A 27,367-nucleotide genomic window follows, 5' to 3' on the forward strand; every position below is an offset into this window, starting at 1 on the left:
ATGTGTTCAGGAAGCAAGAGGAATAATTGGAATTATGTGAAGTGGCCTGGTAGTGGATGCTTATATTAAACATGGCCAAAGTTTCACATAATGAGGTCAGCATATATGCAAGTAATATATAGTGTATAGTATAGGCCAATGTGTAGTGTAAAACAAAAGCTTAGACTGCTTGCACATAGGTTTTTTGGCTCTTTTGGCTACTGGATCTCACTAATGGCAGGGTTACTCTGCAGAGTACCACCTGCTGTTCAAACCTTCTGATTCCAGGGAGCAGCCAATTAGAAGAAAGTTAGCTTTAAGGAAGTGTGGACATAGGAAGGGGTGCTCAAAACACTTTTTTCCACAAGAGTCTACGGATTACTATGGCAATAAGCATAATAGACCTATTTTAAGGAGCACTTCCAACACTGAATATTTAAATATAACAAAATTCATAGCGCTAAAATGTTTGAATCCACAGTACTGCACAAGTCTTGAATCAGTCATCATTTCTTTTCATTACTAGGAAAATGGAAAATAGGTGCAGCTGCATATTAAAACATGCAAACATCCAGGAAAATACAGTATATGAAGCATAAGTTTAAGTTTGTACAGTTTTAATGAGCTTGAAAGTCAACGCTTTGTATCACCACCTTCATTCTTCAACACAGTCTGAACTCTCTGAGGCAACCTTTCTTGTAATTTCTTTAAGTAGTCTACAGAAATAGTTCTTGAGGCTTCTTGAAGGACATTCAAAGCTCTTCTTTGGATGTTGGCTGCCTTTTCTTTCCATTATCTGTCAAGATGATCCCAAACTGCTTCAGCAATGTTCAGGTCAGGGCTCTGGGGAGGTCAGTCTATGTCTGAATGTCATAGACTGACCTTGTGTGTTTTTTCTATCCAGGTGAGATTTTAGTCAATTGGCAATGCGTTTATCATTGTCATGCTAAAAAATAAAGCTAAACAGACACTTTCCAGATAGTATTACATCCCAGGTTAATCTGGAAGTGCATTTCTTGCATTAATAATTCCATCAGTTTAGATGGAATTAAACACAGCTGGATACAATGCAGCTCCAAACCATCATAGAGCCTCCACCATGTTTTACAGATAGCTGTGGACATGCTGGACTGAAAATACCAGCGTCTTTAGATAAAGTCTGAAAGATGTTTAGAAGGCCTGTAGATCTACTTGAAAATGACAACAAAGTCTGGCTCAATACAGAGACATGAGGTATGGCTCAAAACTTTTTGCACAGTACTGTGTGTGAATTAGAGTTCCACACAGTTAAAGTTATTGAAATGAAATTAGACATTACATGTTTCTCTCTTGGTGTTTTTTCTGTGCTTTCACAGCATTGAACTCTTGATGTAGGTAGCACCATAATTTCATTGAAATATTATTAATTAATAAATAAAATATTGAAAGGCAGCTTAGGCCAAAATGCTGACTGCATCAGTATGCGGGGATATACAAATCCTTGTGTTGCATTGCAGAATTGGACTTTCTATTTTTAGAGAGGCTGCAGCTGGTGCCGTGTCATTATCATATTTTGACAACATCACTTTCATTGACACTCGCTGGGCCTTTGGATAAGAAAGTGCTCTATTTGTCATTCTTCTATCATGATTCCTGTGTGAAAAGATTTTATTCATGGGATTCTGCTCTCCTGCTGGGCTAAATGGTGACTTGTAATGGGGCAGACATGCTCCGCAGGAAGTGCCAAGTTTTGTGAAGTTATGTTCCATAGAAAATTGTTCAACTCAGAGTCAACGAATACAAATAGAAATATAATATTTATATATTTATTTTGGTATTTGATAGAATGCCCAGCATGATGGTTCCTGCTGTCAGCTAGATAGGCTCAGCCCATTGGCCTGAACAAAAGCTACAGTATGATGGCGAAAAAGTGACAAGGCTGTTGTGAGCAGGAGATGGATTAATGGTTTCTACTAAGAAGTTTGTATTGCCTTTTTTTTAGTACAAGCTATTAAGTCTTCTGTTTTCATCTTGGTGCATGCTATACATGACTCCTATCTATTTTCTTAGATTAATATTTAAAAATAATCATATTCTTTCTGTTTTTACTGAAAAATATCTCTGTATTTTAGCTTTGGGTAATTGTCTTGCTTTAAAAAAATGAAAATAATCGAATCCTCTTATGATAGGGCTGATTGATGAATTGATATATGAACAATATATTTAGTAAAAAACATGAGCATATTTTTTTTTCCTTTTGCACTAATAAATAAATCCATTACAGATTTTGAGCCCTAACACTTAGGTCATTCTTGTAAAAGTTTTTTCTTTTTTTCCAGTTCACTTCAGTTCTTGTGAGCAGCTCCTCATATCTTGACACTTAGAAGTATTGTACTGACATTGTAGTGCACAACCATCTGGTCTAAGTTGTGACCTTGATTTATCTACACAAAGTTTGCCAGTCTTTGTGAGATCTACTGGGACTGTATGGCGCAGCAAATCAAAGCAATAAGCAGCTCAAACAGACTGAAAACTGCACGAGTAAAAGCTTCAGTGCTGATTCACAGTAAGTCCTTTAGTGCTACGTTACAGAAAGTCGTTTTATTCAAGAAAGTATATTAAGCAGTAGATATTGAAGATGACTGTATTGATAGTTTAATTTAGCAGTAATTTAAATGTTGTTGAAAAATTGCTTAATCTACAAAAGGATTTCACAATGATTATTAGGATTATTTTGTAAATCTTTGTTAATCACCACAGTAGATTCAAAATCAAGCATTTAAGAGATGATTGAAGTGCAGACTTTACTTTTAAATCAGTGGATTTTACAAAAGTATTGCATGAACTGTTTAAGAATAGCTGTAATTCAAGGAAGCACTCTTATAACACTCATGGGTAAAAACGAAAGCATTTCTCCGACTGAGAGGTCCCTGATATGATGCTTTTGCATCATATCAGGGACCTCTCAGTGCACATGAAAAAAATGTTCTGTTGAACTGCACATTGGTGGCATCAGTCATTCATGTGCAAAAATTAAATACATTTGGATTTATTGACTTTTTTTGCACCTTGCAGTGTCCAGCAATATGGGTTTTGCAAATACCAAACAATCCAAACACTTTCAAATCCACATCAAATCACATTCACACTTGCACCTATGGGTATGTAATGGGATTTTTTTAACATCATTATTTTTGCCAACCTTTTTAGATCAATTTTGACTTAATTATTAGTTTATTTTTAAATATTTTAAAGCTTACGCTATCTGTCAGCAGAGGATTCTAGACTGAGCATCTTCCACACTTTTGATTTGTTGCAAAAACAAGCCTGTGACCTTTCACAGGGGGTGGTGGAGATGCTGGAACTTGTTATCGCCTTTGGTAAAAAGGCAAATGCCTCGGAGAAAATGCCTCAGCCTTCCTACTTTAACAGACTGGGCTTTACCCCCAGAGTGTTTTCCCTTTACTGAACTGAATTCCTAACAGTTGAACTAAAAACTACATTAGTTATAAACATTCAAAACATTCAAGACATGTGCCTGGATTTCATACTGGGTCATATCTTGATTGTATCTTAATTATCACAATTAAAACACTGAATTCTTAATCTTTTATCATGACTATTGTGTGTGTGTTGTCACTCTTGACTTGTGTACATACAATATTCACTAAAACATTTATTTTTATTACTAAAATCAGCAATATCATAGGGTCTAAGTGAAATAAAAATATAAATGTATAAATAAATTACAAATATAGTGTACATAACAGTTATGCTATGAACACAGACTCACCAGCCAAGATATTGGGTATAGCTGTTCAGTCAATTGCAAATATCTGATCAGCCAATTATGTGGCTGAGCACGTGTTACAACCAAAGTATCCAAAATGCTATCCCTGATTCCATAACAGGCTGAAATTTGAAGCTGATGGGCTACAGCAGCAGAAGACCACACCAGTTTTCACTGCTGTCGTCTACTAGTAAGAAATTGAGACTACGATTTGTATTGGTTCGCCAAAGTTGGACAATAGGAGATCGGAAAAATATTGAAATCAGTGATTTCAGTCGAAGAATTTGGATAATGTCACAAACACAAAATCCTCTTAAACTGGTTTCTTGAACACTACAATAAAATCACTGACCTCCATAGATGCCAGATCTCAGTCTAATAGAGCTGAATGGGAGATGTGCATCATGGACATGTAGCTGATAAATCTGCAGCAACTGAGTGATGCTATCATGTCAATATGGATGAAATTCTCCAAAGAAGGTTTTCAGTACCTTGTTGAAACAATTAAGGCAGTTTTGAATGCAAAAGGGGGTCCGACACAGTACAAGCAAGGTTCACCTGAATAACTGTCTGATTAGTGTATATGGATAAATTACATGGGGTACTGTTTGCATGTAAGTTACTACCGTATTTTTTGGACTATAGTACAGTAGTACTGTAGTATACTAGTCCTTTAATTTTCTCAAAAATCGACAGTGTGCCTTATAATCCAATGCACCTTATGGTCTGAAAAATACAGTAAGTTTATTTATGTTATTGAAAGCACAGCTGGAATGACTATTCTGTTTATCAACTAATAGAAAAATAATTTATAATTTCAAACCCGTTGCTTTTACTTAATCAAAATAACGAAACTGATTATTTTGAGGTTCAAACTAAAATATTGTTTAGGAATCATGACTTGCATCTTAAATAGTACTTTACTGAGGATTGTTCACAATTTTCAAACAACAAAAATAACTTTTACCTACAGCTTGTGGGATTTTTGACTGAGGATCCAGTATTGAATGATCAAAAATTAAACACTGTAGTTTGCCTATTGGTACCTTTGCTCCTGCTGTTGCTGCAGCCATTGAAGCTTAGTAACGTGTGAAATTGTTTGGTAAGAAACATCTGTCACATTTTATAGTCGACAGAACAGGGCACCATCACAAGCTGTAACAGCATCACAATTTCAGAATGCCACATATATTATTTATCCTAGCTGTCAATCTCTTGTTAATCTCAATCAGTGTATTTTCAAAACCATGCATCCTGTTCAGGGTCACAGGAAGTTGCCAAAATGAAGCCTTGGAGTGTAACAGAGAGATTTCACAAATAAATATACCCACCCCCACTGATAATATAGACACTATTTCACTTTACCTGAATTTCTTATCAACCAAAAACAGGGAGAATGGTAAAAATAATATATAAATTAAAAAAATGATGTTTGTGTTGCATTTGCACTGTCTGGTTTATCGAATTTTACTAATAAATTCCAACATGAATGTTATCTATTGTTAGTTGCCAGTAAGACTTCTTTCTGAAAACAAACACGTCTGTTGGACCCCTAAATCCAATAGAATGTCTACATTTACATTACTAAAAAAAATTAATTTCTAACATGGCGCCAGTTAAATTTCACAGTTTTACATTTCTGCCATTAATTTTGTAGCAATGTTCATTCTGTCTTTATTAGAGCACTTGTCAATTGGGTTATTGTTCCCTGGTGCAGATTAAATGCCAGTTCTATATCTTTTGGCTCTGACATTTCATGCTCATTATGGGATGAAAGATTTTCAATTAGCTTGAAGTCTAACCACAAAAAACGGTATTGACTCGTCTCTCGATGTTAAATTGTCAGGAAGGTTATTTCATGTTCTACACATGCAGACAAATTACTGTAATATGTAATCCCATGTAGATCACAACTATGCTATTACTTAGAAATAAGAAGCTTTGGTTTGAATGAACTCAGATCACCTTCTGCTATCACATATTGTTGCGGACTTCAAGCTGCGATATTCATCTTGATTCTTGTGGCATCTATTCAGACCAGCTTTATGTTCAAGATACTGGGGAGGTGAGAGCTAATCCAACCAAAGAGTGAGAAATCCTTTACACCTGGAGGCTGTGCCCTTGATAGTGACAATTTTCCTCACAACACTGCAGGAAATAACACCCTCTGATTAAATAAATTCAAACTCGTGACAGAAGTTGAGAGAGAGAGAGAGAGGGAAAAAAAGGCCAGTTCACAGCCTTACCTCCATTTATCTACAATATGAGTGTGAGGCTGAGAGTGACTGTTATGGCATCGCCAGAAGCAAACTAAAACAGATGTGTGTACGAAGAGCAGCTGCACTGCTCCTCGGAAATGTGAAATGTTTAGAAAGCGCTACTTTTGTACCGCACTTTCACAGGAGGAGAGAGAAAAAAATAACTGGTTCAACTTCCTCGCTTTTGGATGTTTGCTTTGATGTTATGTTTGAAAACAATTATTTGCTGTTAAGGCTAGAGTATTAAAAAAGTGACAGGAAAAATTGCCCTCCAAAATCATATTTTTCCTTCATATTTCTGTTCATGAGACAGAGGAATGCAGATGCATCCCAGTGAGGAGATCTTGGAAGTTTTCTCTCCTTTACACAAATAGCATTGAACGTGTGCTTGCTGTGTTTGCCCCTAAGCAAGAGATTAATTAGACAAGTAACTAAAATCTGACCAGGAGACTTAATTTAGAGGCTAGAGCTTCTCACAAGCTCCGCTAATATCCGATTTAAATATGTTGATATCATGTTGTCATTTCACATTAATTTGGAAAAATGCTGTTCTTAGAACTTGACAGAACATGAACAATAGCATTCATATGAATCAATCAGCCATGCTTCTACTGTGAATACAACATAACATTTTTCATGTAGGAACTAAATGGATAGTTATGGTTTTAATAAATATAGTTTTTAATGCCATGCTGCGATATCTGTTTCTTCTTTAATGTTACGCTGAATAAATCAAATCGAAATAAATCATTCAGCAGATTAAATGGACTCTGCTGCTGAGTAGCCAGTCTCTAATCCGTTTGTACCCACTGGAGAACAAATCCATGCTGATTTCTCACAATTCCACTCCTACAGACAAGACTTGCTCACTGCATCCAATATGGAAAAAAAGATGCCAGCTACTGTATCCACACAAAACCTTATTGTTATGATAAATGTAATGAAAAAACAGTTTATTTTGTCAAATAATTTGTAGTTGCTTTCTATACACCATTTATCATAATAAACACGCCTTTTTCAAAAGCAGCCTGCGAGCAATTTGATGAGATTAAAGGTAGGATTAGATTTTAATTACACGAATTAGCTGAAGCATGGAGCGACTGAGGAACAGCTGTCAGGCTGTTCACCGCAATCAAAAGCTGCACTGAATACAGTCAGGATGCATGTAGGATGCATAGATCATGCTGCCTTTTAGATAGTCTATTTAGCATTGCTTTGACAGCGTTTATTTGTCTTTGTGCATTTTTTTAACTCTTCAGATATTCTTTTTGTTGAATAATGCTTTGACGTTTTTAACTATTTTTTAATCAGGCTGTCTGCACAAATTGATGTCTCCTACTTCTCAGATGTTTTAAATATCAGCCACACAATCGCATTCCCTGGAGATAAATATTGCGCTCTGTGATTTAGATCATGCAATATGTGCCATTATCATATTGTATTATACCTGTGATGGAACCTTGTCTCCCGCATATTGAGATACTTACAGAGACTTGCCACTGGACTAAAGTCAGTCCAAAGTGAACTGGTTATCAGTGCCAGGTTTTTGTTTTTCGTTCTGTATTTTTTTATTTCCCTAATCTAGGTGCCTCGATGTTTACTGGCTTCTGTTGCTCGCTCACTTTCCCTCTTGAGAGAGAAATGTCTCCACATTGGAAGTGATCTCTATCGATTCTATCTGCTCATTTCTTTTTAATTAGGTGATTTGTTTCACTTGGTAACTGTATCCAGCTACAAACTGTTTATTGAAATTCAAGACAGCAACAAACCCTTTCTTTTTGTTTTAAAAAAAAAATCCTCATGAATAAAATATTGACAGAAAAGGGAAAATAAAATCTGTACTCACCGAGAGTGGACAGCCCATGGCTGAAACTCAGACCACACAAAAAGTTTCTACACACAAGGACGCTGAAAAGATTTGAATTTTATGGTCTAACCAGCAGAAATTCAAAACACTGATAGAAATCACACGCTTCCATTTCACTAAAATTAAGCTATTCCATTTTAGGCCAACTGGGTGATGCAAGTTGGCAGCCAAACCGAATGGGTCAAACACAAATCCGACCCGGTTTGGTGACCTCGCCCTAGAATTTGCCCATTGAAAGCATTTTAGACATGGTCACCTTTAGTGATTCGATATTTCTGTTACTCATTGGAATTTAATTTAATGGTATTACTTTTTTAAAAATAGATTGAAGCAACTCTTCATCTCATGTGACAAAGCAAGAGAAAACTGAGCGTTTGAGTGGGCGAGTAAAAGAGAAGCTGCACTGAAAAAGCTAAAACTCATCTCGAGTAATGAAAATTGTCTATGTGTGGATGCACTATTGCAAATGGAACTCTGTGAATGGTCGTGACAGCCAAGAAATAACCTGTGACTGCAATCTCCCAAGAAATAATATCTTTAATATTAGGAGTCTTTACTTGAGGAAAAGTATTTCCACTTATGCCACACTTGAACGGTTCCATCCATGCAAAAGTATATGTAAAGAAAGATGAATGTTTTAATATATTGTTAAATCTTAACTGCTTATCAACTCAAAGACTAGAAACAAAGCAAACAGCTATGCTTTTCCTGGAACTTTACAGAACATGTGATTAAAAGCATTTAAATAAATGATCAGGTTATTTTTGCTTTTTAGTTGAAAATATTTTTTGTGTGATAATAATCGTTGCAGACTTAGTATTCTGCATTTTTCAAATGGAAAAAAAAAATCATATAGTTCTGGGCTTTTATTAACCTTTTGCCAAAGGGTGCTAAAACAAGCCACAACGATTAGACAGAGCAGACAGCCATTATACATCCATTTAACTCCACAGGTGTAGGTAAATGGCTTTCAGGCACAGCAGTTCTATATCACTGCTGTTCAGAGATGGAAATTAAGACCACACAGGACGAAGGAAAAACAGCACCAGAGCATGCCGCTCATCTGACGCACTGATAAGAATTTTATTTTTTTTACAAATTGGGCCTTGTGAAAAGTGAAGACCGTGATAGCCTGTTATATATGAGATCTCTACATATTCAATTAAACTTCAGCTCTCCGGGATCTGAAATGTCAGCTAAATATAAATACCCGTGGCTGAGTTTCACATTCTGATTTTCAATCACCAGTAGCACTGATTGCACAGTCAGATGTGTTATTAGGCACACATCACACAAAAGGTAGTTTTCTGTCTCCTTTTTTCTTGGAGGTCATCGAATAAGTTCTTCATTATACAGATTGCAGGGTTAGCGCAGAGATTTACAGAAAAAGCAAACTTATTCATTTCAGGAATAACAATGTAACCGAGCGTTAAAGTACATAAAAATGCCTTATTTAAGTACTGCTGCCAACTTATCACTGTAAAAGGTGATTAAAAAATTAAACATAATTAATTATAGAACAGTTGCCTTGAAAGAGTTTAACAAATAAACCTTTATGACCTTTTCCTCTAAAATTGCATGTTTCCAGATTAAATGTCAATAATTCTTTATATTTACCAGCTAAACAGAAATAGCTTTGCTTTCCTCTTTAAAGTTGCTAAAGACAGATTTTTATTTTAGCTTACCAGAAATTGCAGTTATCTTTAATATCATTCTAAAATGACATTTCTGAATTTTAGTGTCTGTGTGTGTATAAAATGTAGAAACCTAGCTGTGAGAAAACCTTTAAAACTAAGAGCTGAAGACACTATATTACATAATAACTTCCTTACACAGGACTTTCTTCTGACCGAGTATTGACAGCCTGTACCACCCTTGTGTGTCATTTGTCTGCAGAAGTCAAATAATGTAGAACGTACTGTGCTTTTCTCAAGGCAGCACCGGGTGAACATTTGGAGGTTTGTGTGCACTGGCATCTGTAGGGACATTAATTTACATTCTGTTTTATAGTTATTTGCTTGTCTAATCACTCACAGTTACATGAAGATGTGGTTGAGTGGATCTAATTACATATTCTCTTCCCACCTGTGTAATTAGAAACCTGCAGAAAGACAGGAATTTTGTTAAGAGAGAGAAATTATACTCTCCAGTGTGTTTATAACCAGCAAGGTCTATTATTGTCTTTGCTGCATGGCCTGTCCAGATCACATCTGAGCATTGTGATGCACCCTGCAACATGAGGCTACAAAGTGAGAACAGGAAAGGCTGGCTTCAACATAATTGTGGGCAAAATACTAGAAACAGTCCAGTCAGCAAACCATACACAAAATTTCATGATATCTCCAGCCCCATTAGTAACACGATCTGATTGTGAATAGCTCGTTATCGGATTGTGTCTCTTAGTTTGATTAGCCATGCAGTACATTGTCAATGTTGCTCTTGGGTTTTGCATTTTAAGTCTTGCCTACTGTTTTAGATTGCTGCCATCATCACTGAACATGAATTATGCTAAATGATTCAGGCTTTGTTTTTGTACAAGACTGAGCTATTTGAGTGACTCTCTGTTAGCGTTTAGATCAAAACACCACTGGGGCTAACACTGAAATGCTAACATATGTCACAATGACATGGCAAAAATGCTGCGGATTAGGAGGCAGTTCTATGTGTTGCCTGCTAACTGCTTTTCTGTAGCGGTTAAAAGGCAAATTTTTGTAATCACCAAATAAACAAACAAAGTACTGCTAAAGGTTAAGGTTCAGATAAAGAATTTCACTTTTTTTTAGTTATAGTGCATAAAAAACACCAATAAATCATTAAACTAAATCCTTAGAGGAGTGAAAAAACTGTACAAAATCAATTAAAAGGGTACAAAACCATTTGCTTTTTGTTCCTCGTGTATCAATCTCAATATGTGAAGTTCATGCATGCATCTGTTTCCCGCTTTAGTTACTGTTTCTCGCTTACATCTCCCCACTTGTGTCATCATCTTGATTGTCTTCAGCTGTGTCTCGTTAGCATCCTGCTTCCGATTCTTGATTACCCTTTGGGCATAAAAAGTACTGCGTTACCTTTGGTCTCTGTCTCAGTGCCTGTAATTCTGTCCTGCAGGATTCTTTCATCATGTGACTTGTGATTTCAATTTTGTGTCGCCTTTTTTGGATATTGTTTTGTTTTGTGTGTACTTTTTGCAATCAGCCTCATAAAAAGGCTTCCTTTCCGTGAATCCTGCCTGCCTCCTGCATCGAAATTTTACATCCTCTACATTGGGTGCATAGATTTGTCTATGTAGATTTGTGTACAAGATTGTCTTTGAGGTTTTTTTTGCCTCATGTTAGCAGCAGAGGAAATAATCTCTAGTAAAAGATTTTTTTTTTTATTTAGGGTTAAGATTTAGGCCCCAGCTTTTCTAAATATTGCCTTGTGTGTCTTTATAGTCATTTATCAAATGATTAATGAACCAAAACATCTAAAAGTTGGTAAAGTAGACTACTCTTTTGGGAAAAGAGGGGTCAGTTTTTGTTTTTGTTTTTTTTAAGTAGCCCGTTAAAGGCATTTTTAACATTTGATGTAAAAAACAAACAAACAAATAAAATAAATCATAATACTTGATACATTTTTTTTTCTTTATGGCTATTAAACCATGGGCTGTGCACATATGTCTATGTTCAAGGACTCCTTTTCTTGATCACGATTATGTGTCCAAGGGACAATATGCCTTTTTTTTCTTCCTTTCCATTTTTATACTGTTTCATAGCACTATTAGTTGGTTGACTGAGCCACAGATGAGGTCTGCTTTACAGAATCCAAATCACACTAGAGCCATTTTTCATCCTGTGGAACTCTTCACAGGCAAAGAGCCATAGATGGGCTTGTTCACTTTCCTTATTTGTCCTTGTCTGCTGGAGGTTGCTGCTGGCTGACATAGCCTGAATTTAAGTGGACATCAATCTCGATAAAGAGGCAGAGGCAAGAGTAAGGCGGGGCAAATAAGCATGTTTCATATCACAAACTGAAATATTAACCTCCAATTTGAAGTAAAAATAATTGGCTCGTGCTGTGGTTTCGAGGCATGGTGTCTTTTAGATTTCTGTGTCTCTATCCAGTAAGTCACAGCTGTAAAAACCCCTGCTCAGAATAGGACAAGATATGTCTATTTGCATGGCTGTGTCGTGTTGATAACAAGATTTCCTCTGGCTGGCCAGTAGCCTATCTCAGTGGCGCAAAAGTGATGCAGGGAAAATTTGGCTCAGAGTGGCAGCTGTGCCACAGTGGACTGGACTTCCTGCACTCCTCATAAATGAGAGTCATTAATTCTCCATGTAGGCAGAGTTTTTCACATGTAGCGCAGGAGCCCATCTCTCTATAGGACACAGCTATAGCCCTAGCCTCACTCAACCCAGGACCACATCTTATTCTCCGGCTTTCTTCTTTCGCTGCCTCCCCCCGTGACACTCTCTGCTTTCCCTCAGCTGTGTATAAAGACAAAGTTCCCGGGCTAGCTCTCTGTTTGTTGAGCCCATCTGATAAGTTGCAGATAAGTCACCACTGCTGGGAAAGATTGCCATCGTTTTTGATCCTGGAGGCACTCTTCTTTTCTCCTGTGATGAAATACAAGTTGCTCCCAGTTGGCGCTGCTGACCTAAATTTTCAGTATTTGCAACTGAGAGCTTTTAAGCTTGAATTTAGATATACTTTTACCTGTGTTTGTTTTTGTGAGCAGACATACCTGGGGCAGTTGAATGAATTTGCATTATAATCACATTAAATAACAAACAATATGGAAATGCTACGTTCAGATTTTTTTTTAAAGGAATATAAGGACACAAAAAGAAAGCAGTCAAACTAAACTGCAGTACGCTGTTAAAAAATACTTTTCTAAAAATGATTGCCATGGCTGCTAATAGACAAACAGCAAAAATATTTTTCTTTGGCCATTGCAGGTGTTTTTTTTTTACACTTAGACCATATGGTTACACAGTTGTGCACTTGAAGTGCTGCTGTAGAAAACCATTTGGCACTGATGTAATCTGTATATTAAGATCTCAGCAAGAATCACAGGCCATTTGCAATTCACAGTGTAAACAAACAGAGGGGCTCTTCAAAGGCTCTGACTTTGACATAATTGGAAAGGAAATGGAAGCAGAGCTGAGCTAATGTTTCTCAGCTTTTTTCCCCTGCCATTAGTGATCTAAGGTCCCAGAAGAATGAAAAGCTGGACAGGTCTGCTATCAAAGCACTAAAGTGTAATTTAGATATTCTTTTTTTCATTTGTTTGTTTTGTGTGTGTCGGGGGGGGTATGTACAATATTTGCACTACAGTATGTTTTCTCATGTCTGCAGCTGGCTTTTTGTGTAAGGTCAGTGTTTTCTTTTCAGTCGCCATTTTTGGTCTGTTCCCCATGGAATGTTATCTATTCCTTCACAGTTTGGGAATACATTATTTTATTTTCCTATGATGGGTGGGGCGGTTGGAGTAGCAAGCCAAAAGAAATACATAATTTATTCTTCAAAAACCAACAAGCTACTTTTGGAATTTTGATACAGATAAAATAAACTGTTAAGGGAGTCATGGAGCATGTACAGTGAGACATCATTGTTTCTGAAGTCTCCAAATGACAGGATTATTATATTTAGGTACAAAGTAATTGTGGAGTACTTATCCACAAACCAGCCTTCTGGTTTGTGGATGGAGATGCATGTTCTGTACTGTCTGCAGAAATGGGCCTTTAGCTATGAATGAGTGGTTTGGTGATGTCCAGTTACCTGTGGCACGGCAGTCAAACTCAGAGCTGCCACCGTACAGACTCTAGCACATTGATATAAATCAACATTAGCAGTTTCAGTTTACTCAGTGAGCCTTTAAAGGGCAACAGCAGTTTGCCTAATTAGTCTGAGGTACTGTGCAATGTGAACCGTACAGAGTTGTACATATTAGATCATGTGAATGCAACATCCTTTTGAAAAGCTTGCAAATATGTTCATTAAAAATGATGAAAACAAGTGCAGATGATATGTTAAGTGTATCATGTTCAACAAGGCCCTCTGGCTTGTGTCCACACAATATTAATGAGCCATTGACCTTTTTCACAGGGTATGTAAATAAGTGCTTGGCTTTCAAAAGTTCTATTAAATCAATTACTCATCAGCACTATTCACTACATGGAGCCTAACAGCATTTTGTAGACTTGATTGAGTTGATCTACATAAAAATTGAATTTGCCTCAAGAAGCATTCATGCTCCATAAGTGTGCTTGCAGTCTGAGATGGGAAGGTGGTAAATGACAATACTGAGCAGCAATCAGAGAAGAAGATGTAGTAGTTTGCAAATTGTAAACCGTTTGTGTCCTTTTTGTAAAAAGCTCCACGACAATATAGCAAATATTGTCATGTTTGTTTATGTGCTCATTTGCAGAGATGTAAGCCAAAGAGAGGAAACACATCTGCACTTTTAAACCTGAATGGAAGTGTGTGTGTGTGTGTGTGCGTGCGTGCGTGCGTGCGTGCGTGTGTGTGTGTGTGTTTTCATAAATAATGAATTAAAAATTCCTAAGGAGGTTGACATATTTTTTCCAGTCAATTAATTGCTTCAGTATTAATCAGAGGTAGGCATAGCATTGCACCATTAGTACAATTAGTACCATTTTATTACTTTTTCTGTTGTTTTTCACCTTCTGTGAAAACCAAAAGAGCCCAAAACACAATCAACTGAGAAAAATATTCAAAAACGTTTTTTAATTTACCAGTTAGATAAAACTATGCACTGCGTTTGGAAACACAAACCCACATAAACAAAATGCGAGCAGTTATAGCTGGCACCTAAATAAAGACCCGTTGCAATTGCACACCACTGAATTGAGCAGCACCGCTATGTAAATGAATTCAGGGACATGAGTGGAGACTTTTCTTTGTACTTGATGATTGTGGTTTCTGTTTTCACAGTGAATTTCTGGCATTGTGTCAATCATACAGTATTTTTCTTGCAGTGTGTTCTTTACTATTATTGGACTGCTACTTTCACCAAGCATGTAAACAGGCCTTTGTAATTTGAGATGGACCTTGCAGTGCAGTCATTTTTTTTTAATAGTTGCTGTACTGACAGTTATTTTTGTCTGTGAGCACTTTACCAACTGTGTGTTTGCACCTTTGCTCTTCTTCCTCCAACACCACACCTTTTTTTTTTTTATATAACAGATGCCATGCTGCTGGTGGCGCAGAGGCTAGAGGGACCTTTCAACATTGAATCTGTCATGGGGCCTATTGATGTCAAGATTTCAGAGGCCATCATGAATATGCAAGATAACAGTGCCCAGGTCTCCTACAGGGTATGTCAATTAGGTACATTTCTCTGAGAACCAAAGTAACACTTCAGACAGGCTGACAAAGTCCAACTTCGTCACAAAATGAGGAATAAGCTTTGCTGGAAGTCATACTGGGCTGTGACTAAGGTGTGGATTACAACACGTTCTAATTATGTCCAAATTTAGGTCTTGTATTTGAATTACATGTTTCAAGTTGGTCAGATAATCTTAGTTCAACTAACAGTAGTTAATGTGTTTCCTGTGTTTTACTGCATTTTTCTTTGCCCACAAAATTGTAGACAGAAAGGGGAAGAATATTTTTCTGCCTACACTGAATTAGATGCCAGTTCCCATTCAAAACTAAATGCTCAGTTGCCTTTCCCATGCACCAGATGCCATCTTGTTTATGGCTTAAGTATATGTGGTGTTTTACCAGAAGCCCGTAAAAATTTAACTCAGCAAACTTAAATAGCACTGGTCACATCTCCTAGTCGGATCACCTATCAACATGGTTGCCTCAACTTGACGTAAAGCACTATCACACCGGTAGTCAGGGGTGAATCATTCACAAGACCTTATCCAAACAGTGTATTTTACCTATTTTCTGCATCCCAAGTAATTTAAACTGTTGACAGTTGGGTACCCATGTTCTTGTAATTGTAGGTTTTTCAAGGCTGTGGTCAGCCAAAACCCGCAGGAATCACTAGATCTGCTCGTGGTGTTTCGGATGTGTTCAACGCCCGCTTCAGGCCCTACAGCCCAGAGGAGAGGCCTACCACTGCAACTGGCACAAGCCTAGACAGACTGGTAAGAAGACAAAAGCCAATGCTTTCTGTTTTCAGACAAGACACTGCTTCAGTGTAAACATCATTTATCTTTTTGACTTGACACTGTTGATTAAAGCTGGTGATTTGCCATGGTAAGCCCCCGGGGCCGGAAATTAATTCTTTGTACTTGTCCTCCATTCAGACCTTTCTATCGATTTGTGTTTGTTAACGAATCAACAGCTTTACCCAAAGACGGCATGGGAAGGTGTGATGTACTGCATTCACTGCCCTTCTCATCCCCGTGCACTTGGCAAACAGAGAAGGTGAAGAAGGGAGATGGATAGATTTTTGTGAGGCTGACCATATCAATTCCTTCTTGAAGGCGAACCTTTATTTTCTGTCAGATAATCTGTATGTTTGTTCAATAGGATCTTGATACATGAATTTCCATCTCAAAGAACCTTGAGACCTAAAATGCTGCATCGGGGTAAAGGTTAACATGGGGGTGGCAGTCCAATTTGGCTGAGAGACAGCTCTGCTTGTGTATTACTCCTGCAGCATCACTTCCTTTTACCCTTCCTCTCTTATACCTGGCCTTTCGCATTGAATCTTTTCAAAAATGTACCTGCTATGCTTGTAATATTTAACCTTGAAAAGGAGAAAATTATTCAAGCTGTTTTGGTGAATGGCAGCCTCATTTCTCATAGTTTTTAAAACCTGCCAAATCGAATGTCTTAGTTCTCTGTGTGAGGTTAATAATAGGTTATTTAGTTAATGGGTACATAATTTGAAAAGCAGCCTTTTTTTGCCATCTGGCTCTTGAAATCCCACAACAACAAATGAGCTATTTGTTTTATTCAGTCCTAATTATGTTTTTTTGCACTTTATCTAATTCATTCTCGATGCATTTTTGATGTCTTATATGCAGCAGTTGGCTTTTAAGCGTTATATGTCCGTCAGTGATTTCTCCCACCTACGCTGAATTAATTAAGACTTTCTGTTTCCCTGCCTTTATGCTGCAAACCAGAGGATTGTTTGGAATGCGATGCAACACAGTGTAAGGTTCAACATTTTATACTTATGTTTTTGCTGGGACCGTTATCTAGCACTGTTTTATGCATTAACTGCAAGGAGAAATTATGTTTTTTTATATTGTGTGGACGGGGATGCATACACACTCCTCTAATGCTGTATTCAAAGCATTAGAGATTTCTAGCAAGCAAGCATTGGGACTTGTAAATCCCAGTGGTATGCAGCACTTGGTGTGCTAAGTGTCATACTCTCATTTTCATCTCACAAGGGATTCAATGTCAAATACTCTCATTAAAATGTTTCCTGTGATTTATAAGGTGCTCTAATGCAAAACTCTTCGAAGCTTGATAATGTGGTATATCGTGGCATCAGAAGTGTCAGCTGTTAAGCACAGCGTTTTACAGTTGAGTGGCTAACACCGCAGGGATTGTTGAACACATGCCACGGTGTTCTCAGCTAGTCAAGATGCCTCACCGAGATCCAACATAAACGTTCATCAACCGCCGCATCTATTCGAGACACATCCTAGTCCAAAACTCTCATTGCTGTAACTAATAGAGTCAACTCCACAAGGATCCCAACCAGTCAGCAAATGACCTGCTCCGTCACAGCTGACAGAAGGGAGAGCTGTGAAGTCTTGGTGGGGGAGTGTTATGAGCAGCAGCAGCTATAATGGTACAGTGATACGGGGGCACCAGACTGCTCCCGAATAACTAGGCAATAAGCCTCCTTAGAGCTTCTCGCAAAATGGAGCTCAGTGGCAAGGGCTTATTTTTTGACATACTATTACTAAACCAGTTTACATGAGCAGAAAATTCTATTATCAACATGCCTGAGGAATCCATGCTGATCTGGCCACAGAATGCTGCAAATTGTGGGTTTTCTATAATAGGCTGTACCACGTGATGTTTGGCTTATGAAAAATAAAGAAAGATTCTTGACTTATCTTTTAGTTTTGTCCAACTCATGTCCACTGTTCCAGTTCAAAATCAAAACTATACTTGCCACAGATATGTGTGGCTGGGTGAGGTGGGGGTGCTACCTCAGGAGTTAGAGTAGCTCATCTACTACTCAGGAACTTGGTGGTTCGATCTCTCGCTGCTCCAGTCTGCCAACTGAACTCTCAATGCACTCACTGGAGTATGAATGCGTATGACTGTTAGATAGAAAGCACATCTAAAGTCTAGAAAATAGTGCTTGTATGAATGGGTGAATAAGGTATGTTGTATAAAGTGTTGTATTAAGTTTTATATATATATATATATATATATATATATTATTAAGAACAAGATCCGGGCCATCAACACGTACGCCCTGCCCGTGATCAGGTACCCTGCTGGGGTAATAGGCTGGCCAAAGGAGGAGATAGAAGCCACTGACATAAAGACAAGAAAGCTCCTTACCATGCATGGAGGGTTTCACCCCAAGTCCAGCACCCTGAGGCTGTACGCTAAGCGGAAGGAAGGGGGCCGGGGACTAGTGAGTGTCAGCACCACAGTCCAGGATGAGACAACGAACATCCAAGAATACATCACGAAGATGGCCCCAACTGACAGCGTGCTCAGTGAATACCTCAGGCAGCAGAAACCCAAGAAAGAGGAGGGAGACGAGGAACCATCATGGAAGGACAGGCCCCTGCACGGTATGTACCACCGGCAGATAGAGGAGGTGGCTGATATCCAGAAATCCTACCAGTGGCTGGATAAAGCTGGACTGAAAGATAGCACAGAGGCACTAATCATGGCAGCACAAGAACAAGCTCTGAGTACAAGATCCATAGAGGCTGGGGTCTATCACACCAGGCAAGACCCCAGGTGCCGGCTGTGTAAAGATGCCCCAGAGACAATCCAGCACATAACAGCAGGGTGCAAGATGCTAGCAGGCAAGGCATACATGGAACGCCATAACCAAGTGGCCGGCATAGTGTACAGGAACATCTGTGCCGAGTATAACCTGGAAGTCCCGAGGTCAAAATGGGAAATGCCCCCAAGGGTGGTGGAGAATGACCGAGCTAAGATCCTGTGGGACTTCCAGATATAGACGGACAAAATGGTGGTGGCTAACCAACCGGACATAGTGGTGGTAGACAAACAGAAGAAGACGGCCGTAGTGATCGATGTAGCGGTTCCGAATGACAGCAATATCAGGAAGAAGGAACACGAGAAGCTGGAGAAATACCAAGGGCTCAGAGAAGAGCTCGAGAGGATGTGGAGGGTGAAGGTATCGGTGGTCCCCGTGGTAATCGGATCACTAGGTGCGGTGACTCCCAAGCTAGGCGAGTGGCTCCAGCAGATCCCGGGAATAACATCGGAGATCTCTGTCCAGAAGAGCGCAGTCCTGGGAACAGCTAAGATACTGCGCAGGACCCTCAAGCTCCCAGGCCTCTGGTAGAGGACCCGAGCTTGAAGGATAAACTGCCCGCAGGGGCGTGCCGGGTGTTTTTTTTATATATATATATATATATATATATATATATATATATATGTGTATATATATATATGTGTGTATATATATATGTGTATATATATATATGTGTGTATATATATATGTGTATATATATATATATATATGTATATATATGTGTATATATATATATATATATATGTATATATGTATATATGTATATATATATATACATATATATATATATATATATACATATATATAAGAACCAGTCAATTTACCATATGTTTGCTGTTGGTATCCTATTCAAATGTGCATGATATGAAATATGCCTACTGAGCTATATTGACTCATACTGTGCAATAAAATGCTGGTCAGATTTTCGTGGCAACTTGAGGGAACCAAAACAAGCCCTCAAATTAACTCTGACATTTTCAATATTATTGTGAATTTGTTAACAAACACTTCCAGCAGATATCGAGCAACATTTGCATAATTCAACCAATTTGATGGGCATATCCTGTCCTTTTAGCTTTATTTTAGATCTCCACTAATTCCCAGTTGGGAATAGCTGTCTCTTTACCACATAGCTGCTTCAGTCAGTTGTTTAAGGAGACTTTGTCTGCCTCGTGCTTGATGCTGACCAGACAGACAATGTTTTCACTAAAAATACTAAAAATTCACCGATAAAGGCGTACTAGTAATTCAAGATCATTCTTTTTAACTTGTGTTGGTGTGCTTTCCATTTTAAAATAGATGAGGAATTTCGAGTTATGCCTGGAATGCAATGCTTCTTGAGACTGAGAATTATGTCTTCATTTGGTATATACTCAAGAACACCATATCCGTATACTCCTTTTCCCATGTTTTGTCATCACTGTAGTAGTCCTGATCTGGTTTTAGACATCCAGGTTCCAAAATGATCCAAAGAAATGTATTTTAATCTGCCCAACCTAGAATGTGATGCCATTATTCATCAGACTTATTTCATCTTGCAGTTTTTTGTTCTTCCTGGGGTATTGTTTGTTCTTGGACACCAGACATATATATTGAGCAGTCAGCTGTGCAGTCTGATCTCATAAAATATGAGATTCCTAAAATGTCATTTTAGGAATTATCACTGCAATTTTGTTTTCCTTTTGTGTCTTTTCACAGCAGGAGTGACATCCAAACTTTCAGTTTTTTCATGTGTCATTTCATCACAAAATAGAATGCAAAAACCTTAAAATGCACAAACATGAAGTCAGGAGCTATTTATACATAATTCCATTTTAAACTAAAACATTCTCTGGAAAGATCCTTGTGTGAAGTTTTGCTTCAGTTTTTCAACGCAGCATTGCACAAAAAGCAAGCAAAAGACAGCCACTGCACCTACTGTTGTTAGTAGAATGGCTCTCTTTTGTACCCATATACCCTTATGCTCAGAAGCCTATTGATGCTGTTGTGATCTTTCCCATCTTTAGTCTTATGAATCTGTTTGGTTTTGGCAAAATGTTGCTAGACAATTTGGAAAACATGAAGCAAGAGAAATGCTGGACAAATAACAAGTGGAAGCAAATTCACATACAGAATCAAAGTGTGTTGATGCAGTTCACTTATTTACAGTACAATGGGGGAAAAAAATCAATTAGTTATAAAAAAAAATACCTGGCTGTATATCAAATATCAGGATCGGATTGAAGTCTAGAACTTTAGCTTTCAGAAACAGAAGGTAAAAGCAGTAAAGTCCTTGCATCTCAAGGAAGGAAAAAATGTGTTGTGATGTCCATGAGCTCTAGACCTTCATTCAAGTATTACTAACAGTCCTTATCTTTAAAATTGTCTTTGCTCAATTACCTTTGAGCATTTAAAAATTTCAGAATATTTATAAAAAATGTTGCAGAAAAGATTAAAGTCTGCTCTTAAATTACATCTTGATTGGTGGATTTGAAATCTACTGAGATGTGTGCATAAGCAAAACTACAAATATTGTGTTATTGTCCAAATACTTTTGGACAATAACACAATATTGACACAATATACTTTTGATACCTGATTCAGTGTACAGTGGTGTACCTTGGATGAGTGAATGTGTTTTAGACGTCTCATTCATCTGCTGTGAAGTCCTGCATTTTACCTCCAGCTGTCAAACCTCTAACTGTGTAAAATTGGTTGTTAGCATCCAGCCAGCAATCTAATGTTGGCAAGCGAGACCATGTGAAAAAAATTGTCCTAAAATGCATGAGTGGATCTGTGACAAAGTGTTTGTTTATTTGTACATTTCTACCTCCTGAGAAGTCTGATGATTCTGTCAAAGTTCTGCAGTTGTGATAACAGCCTATAACCGTAACCGCCTGCAGGTATATGTTACAGTATTCCTGGTTTGTTAGATATGTGTGACTGCTGAGGTTAGGTATAATACATTTATAAATATATGTAAGAACACATAGTACAAAAGTTAAACAAAGTCTTAACTTAAGTTACCAGGACTTCATTATAGCCTCTTTTCCACTAATACCTACTCGATTTGACTCAGCTCGACTCGACTCTACTTGGTATTATTATTTTCCATTACAATTGAGAATCATGGGTCATTATAGCAACACAGCAAAAACGTCCTGTGACGTCATTTTTATGTGACACAAATACAACACAACAATGGAGGACGCCGAGGTGATGGTAAACTAGCTGTTCAGTCTGTGGCTTTTTGTCACTCTCGAGGACCGCAGTGTTGGTTTTTGTGCAGCCATTTTCCTCATTGCCAGGTTTCAGAAAAGGAAAAGGTCTGATTTTTGTGAAGGAGTCACTCTCATGACTCATCAAGTGATGACTGGCCAATCAGATACTAAAAAAGTACCTTGTACCAGGCACTGCTACCTAATGGAAAACACTAAAAATCACATCGAGTTGAGTAGGTTCTAGTGCAAATGGATTTATGAAAATCAACTGTCCAGTATTGTTTATGAAATAATCTCAAAATATGTTTGTATCACAGTACAACTTTTCCTCACTGAAAGTTTGGTCACAATTCTCTTCACATCAAAGCAAAAAAAGAAAAGAAAAAGAATACACAAGCACAAACGTCAAACGATAGCAGCCTTCTGTAGCTTGGTAGAGTTGTAAAGTACTTTGGTCTTACTCCAAGATTTTTACACTATGTGCTGTATATATAAACTGAAACCGCTGCCTTGTTTTTACCTTAGTGCTTAGTGGTGTAAAGGTACAGCTAGCAGCTGTCTCCTGCCATCATTACTGTGGCTGCGTTTATGTGTTCATCTCGCAGCAGGGACATGACTGGGTACCCTGCAAGAACACATCTTTGTTGTCCCACACACTGTTCTCGTTTACTTTCTGGCACGAGATAATTACCCACGACAGTGACACTGCTCAGCCCAGTGAAAGTTGACAACAGTTTAAAGTGTCCTTTGATAAGAACTTCTTGTTTAGATTCACTGCTAAGTTTGCAAGTCAAAGAATGAGGAAGGGATGGCAGGGAGTGCTTGTGTTCATTTCTTCTGTTGCCTATAGAGGAGCCTGGAGGAGCAGGCCCACCTCCAGCTCAATGAGCCATGACTGTTTAATTGCCTGACATTCTGTCAGAGCACACACCCTCAAAGCTCAGAGAGAAATGGAGATTTTAAAGTCAAAAGAGGGGATAAAGGCACAACACACTGTCAGGCTCAGAGGTGCATTAAAGATAAGAAGCGGAGCTTTTAATTTGACATTTGTAACAAGTTTTTGTGCAGTTCAATTTAGTGTAGTTTTATAGGTCCTTTTTTGTCCCCTTGTGTAATGCATAGTTCACAATTTATATGTATGGCAATATAGCACAACAGTGAGTGCAGGGCACAAACAAGGCTAGACTGTGGAAAGAGCCAGTAGGGAACACTAAAAAAATAAAATAAAGCCTTTGATCCATTAGTTTGTGCACATAGTACTGGACCCTCTTTTTGCATAGTTTTCAGAAGATGTTTTGGAAATATTAAAGATTATATTTATATATTGAAAAATTTAATCCATGCACATAATGACTGATTATTAATAAATGAAAATAATTTAGCAAAAGAAGTCCTCCCCCTCCTTCCCATCCTGGAATTTGTTGAATTTTAAAAACACAAACATAATTTACTCGGTTTATTTACCACAACTCTGAGATTTGTTTGAGCTGGTTCATTTCACATAAGACAAGGTCATTTTCCTACAAGAATCAGAAACAAACGGAAAGTAAATCGCAGAGTAACAGACAGAAAAAAGGGGGGAACAAAATACCCTGTTCTGAACTTGAGCGCTCCTTTTTTGCATTACAAATGGCACTTGTAAAATCATGCCTCCACCAAGATGTTTGTTTCTTCAACATTCCTTAATATTCATAATCAGCATTTACTTTTTTGTTTTTCCCCTGCACACAAACAAAATAGCTTGATGAGTGCACACGTCAAATGGAAAAGCTATAATTGTAAATAAATTATAGCTCCTCTTTTTCTTTCCTCTTTTTCCACCGCTGCATAGAGCAAATGTTTTTGAAAGCCAAAGTCAACAATCAACTGAGGCAGGTGACCCGATGACCGGGTGGTTAGGGAACATAGCACATTGCCAGCAACACCGCAAGCTGTGAGCCTCTGGTTCTGCGAAAATATACTTGTCAGAACTCCTGCATAAGTTGTATAATGGTTTCACTGTGATCAGCTGAAATCTCCAAACTAAATTCCCCAAAAGCTTGGTTAAATGTAAAAAGTGATTGATTGCAATGATTTGGAAATCTCACAAGCCCATATTATAGAAAACATGTCACATTTAAAAATGCATTTTGCTATTTCATGAAAACTACTAACTCGTGTGTTATCGTTTGAAGTGATGGCTGCAACATATCTAACACAATTGGGATGGAGGTAGCAAAAGGTAGGAAAGCAAAACAGCTGGAGGAGGTCAGTAACATGATTGGTTATAAAAAAAGGATTCAATCTGCAAAAAAAAAAAAAAACAGGCTCCACAAAGTGTCAAACAAATTCAGAATAATGTTCGGTAAAATAAAATTGTTGAGACTGACTCCCGGTAATTATAATGTGCTTTGAGAGGATCATCCTAAACTACTGTTCTGGACAGTCATCGGTCCACCTATACGGGGAGCTCTGTCTCACCTGCAGCATATTAACGGATGTTTATGATACTATTTGTTGACTTCAGCTCTGCATTTAATACAGTAATCACAGATGAACTAGCACTGAAGCTTCACAGCCTGGTTACTATTCACTGTGCTGTTGGATCAAGGACTGTCTCACCAACAAGCCTCAAGTAGTGAGAATAGAGGACAGTACATCCACACTGGCCCTGATTACAGGTGCACAGCAGAGTTGTGCACTCAATCCAGACCTCTTGGCACTAATGACTACACTGCTACCCACTCTACAAATAACTTTGTGAGTTTTGCAGACAACACCATCGTACTGGGTCTCATATCAGATGATGATGAGGCTCATTACGGAGAGGATGTCCAAACAACCTGGTCCTGAACACCAGCATGACCAGGAGGCTCATTGTGGGGTGACTGCAAGGGGTCGACAACACATAACATGCTCCCCTCCTTGTACACGGGGAGGAGGTAGAATAGATAAACAACCGTATGTTCGGTCCAGCAAAGGCTGCTTTTCCTCAGGAGCCATAAATGGGATGGGCTCCCCTTGAGCCTGCTGCAAACTTCTGCAGAACCACAGCAGAAAGCATCCTCTGTCTCAGTATGTCAGTATAGTATGGCAGCTGCACGAAACAAGACAGAAAGCACTTGGCTTGGGCAGTGAGAACAGCACAGGGGATTGTGGGAAAACCTCTCACAGACATGGACTCAGTGTATGCTGACCGTATCCAAAAGAAGGCCAGCTGCATTGCTGCACACTCCACCCACCCAAGTAATAAACTGTTTGCCTTTTGGAAGAAGGTATAGGACCATAAAAACAAGAACCAACAGAGTGAGGGACAGCTTCTTTCCCGGAGCTCTGAACTCTATCACCCCACCCTACCCCGCATACAGACACACATACACACCTCACGCTTTAAAGGGCCAATACATCTGCTAGACACTTTGTAACTGCAACACTACATTATAATTGTTTCCCTATTGTGTATATTTGTTCATTGTGTCTCTGTCTTTTTAATCGTGTCTGGTTTTAAGCTAATTACCACACAGAATTTTGTTATGTGACTGCATAATGACAGTAAACAATCTCTGAAAATTCTGTCCTCTAGAGTATGTAATTTCATCAAAAGATTCAGAGAATTGGGAGAAATCTCTGTGTTCAAGAGGGAAGGCTGAAAATCTATATCATGGCCATGACCTTTGGACCCTCAGGCAGCACTGCATTAAAGTGATTCTATATTGGAAATCTCAGCATGGGTTTATGAACACTTCCAGTAATCACTGTCTGTGAACTCAGTTCACTGTGCCATCCACATTCGCAGTGCTGAAAGATTTAAACAGGTTTTTCAGCAGCATATACTCTTATATCAAGGGCGTAGATTTGGCATGGACGGAAGGGACATGTCCCCATCAATATCCAGCGATTATTGAATTGTCCCCACCAATAATTTGATCTCTTCGAGTAAAGAAAAACTAACCCGATAGAAAGAAAAAAAAAAAAAAAACCATCTGTCGACGTCTCATTCACCTAGCGGTGCAGAAAGAGTTAAATTACGTTCTCTACTCAATTCCTACGTCATGTGACAGATATGGCCAATGTGATTGGCTGTGCCTTTCAGGGAGATCTGTTTAGTTTTAGCAGCGGCAAGCCTGCGCTGCCAGGAGGAGAGGAGGATGGCAGCAAAAAGGAAGAACCTGAATATAAGAAAGTATTTTTCAAAGAAACCTGTAAGTCACTTAAAGCCAAGTTTACTCATAAAATGTGTCCGTCATAATAACGTTACAGGCTATGCTAGGCTTTGGCCCACATCAGTCTAAAATTGTAAAAATTGTATGTAACCGTAAATAACGTGTTTTGGAAACTAACTGCACAACAGGCGGCACTATTAGTTCTCTCAGTCTCAGAGTAGCATTTCTGAATTTGATTGAAACTGTCAGAAAAAACGGCAGCCTCGAGCAAGCCAGGATATTAGTTTACAGAGGCTGTTAAAATTATATTTCTAACGTTAAATGTTGGTGACACAATAATTTCATCCTAATGGCACTGACATATTCATAGGGTTAATTTTTGAGACAAAATATCATGAGCTAGTCATGATATTCCAACCAACACAAAGCTCAGGGAGTAATGGTGATACAAAATCACAGGTGAAATTGGATGATGACTTCATGACTGTATTTGAAGCACATGTGTGACTGCATGTATTTGGAATGTCTCATTGTTATTTATCAGGTGACAGAGGCAGCTCTGCCATGTTGTAGCTCAGACAGAGGTGAAGAGGTGAGGTCACAGGTGACTGACTGATGATTTGATGCTGTAGATTAACTAATATTTATTATCATGACAATTGTTAGGCTGCTGATGTAAATTGATTCATTAGTGTATGTTTGACAAAGAATCTGAATTGACATATCTCACTTTTTATATGGCACGAATCAATGTGTTATTTTATCAGGTGGCAATATGTCCTATTGCAGTCAGAGGGGAAGAGCCAGGGCCAAAGGTGAGGCACATCAAGCACAGAATAATAATTTTAATCTGAGGATAAAACGCATGTACTGAGGCTGAAAGAAGCTTCAGTGCTCTCAGAAGACTAAAAAGATGGGTAAGGTTAACAGTGACTCGAATGAGATTAAACAATGCTGCTGTATGCCATGTCCACCAGGAGAGACTGGACAGTATAGATGTAAAACAAATATGCCAGCAGTTTATCTCAGTTAACGAGAGGAGAAGGCATGTGTGTGTGGCCCCTTCACATAGTGGACACTGAGTTGTTGTGTGGGACACCAGTAGTCCATGTCTGTTGCTGTAACAGTAGTTCATGTTTAGAGTGAAAAATCCCAGCTCACTGACTTGATAGGAGCAACAATGTGCCTAAAATGT

General features: G+C 38.3%; 1 protein-coding gene across 2 annotated transcripts in view; it reads left to right on the forward strand.

Moving 5' to 3' along the window:
• Nucleotides 1-27,367, forward strand: part of LOC102781640 (glypican-6-like) — an 83,657-nt gene that overhangs the window by 37,147 nt on the left and 19,143 nt on the right. The window contains exons 5-7 of one of the 2 annotated variants that reach the window (XM_087829915.1): nt 15,065-15,195; nt 15,835-15,978; nt 16,966-16,995. In XM_087829915.1, the coding sequence (XP_087686041.1) occupies nt 15,065-15,195; nt 15,835-15,978; nt 16,966-16,995 (305 nt within the window). The remainder of the gene's footprint in view (nt 1-15,064; nt 15,196-15,834; nt 15,979-16,965; nt 16,996-27,367) is intronic. The other variant, XM_006788407.3, reaches the window with a different exon arrangement.

The sequence above is a fragment of the Neolamprologus brichardi genome, chromosome 16 (genome assembly GCF_056152115.1).
Source record: "Neolamprologus brichardi isolate AB-2024 chromosome 16, ASM5615211v1, whole genome shotgun sequence".
NCBI lineage: Eukaryota > Metazoa > Chordata > Actinopteri > Cichliformes > Cichlidae > Neolamprologus > Neolamprologus brichardi.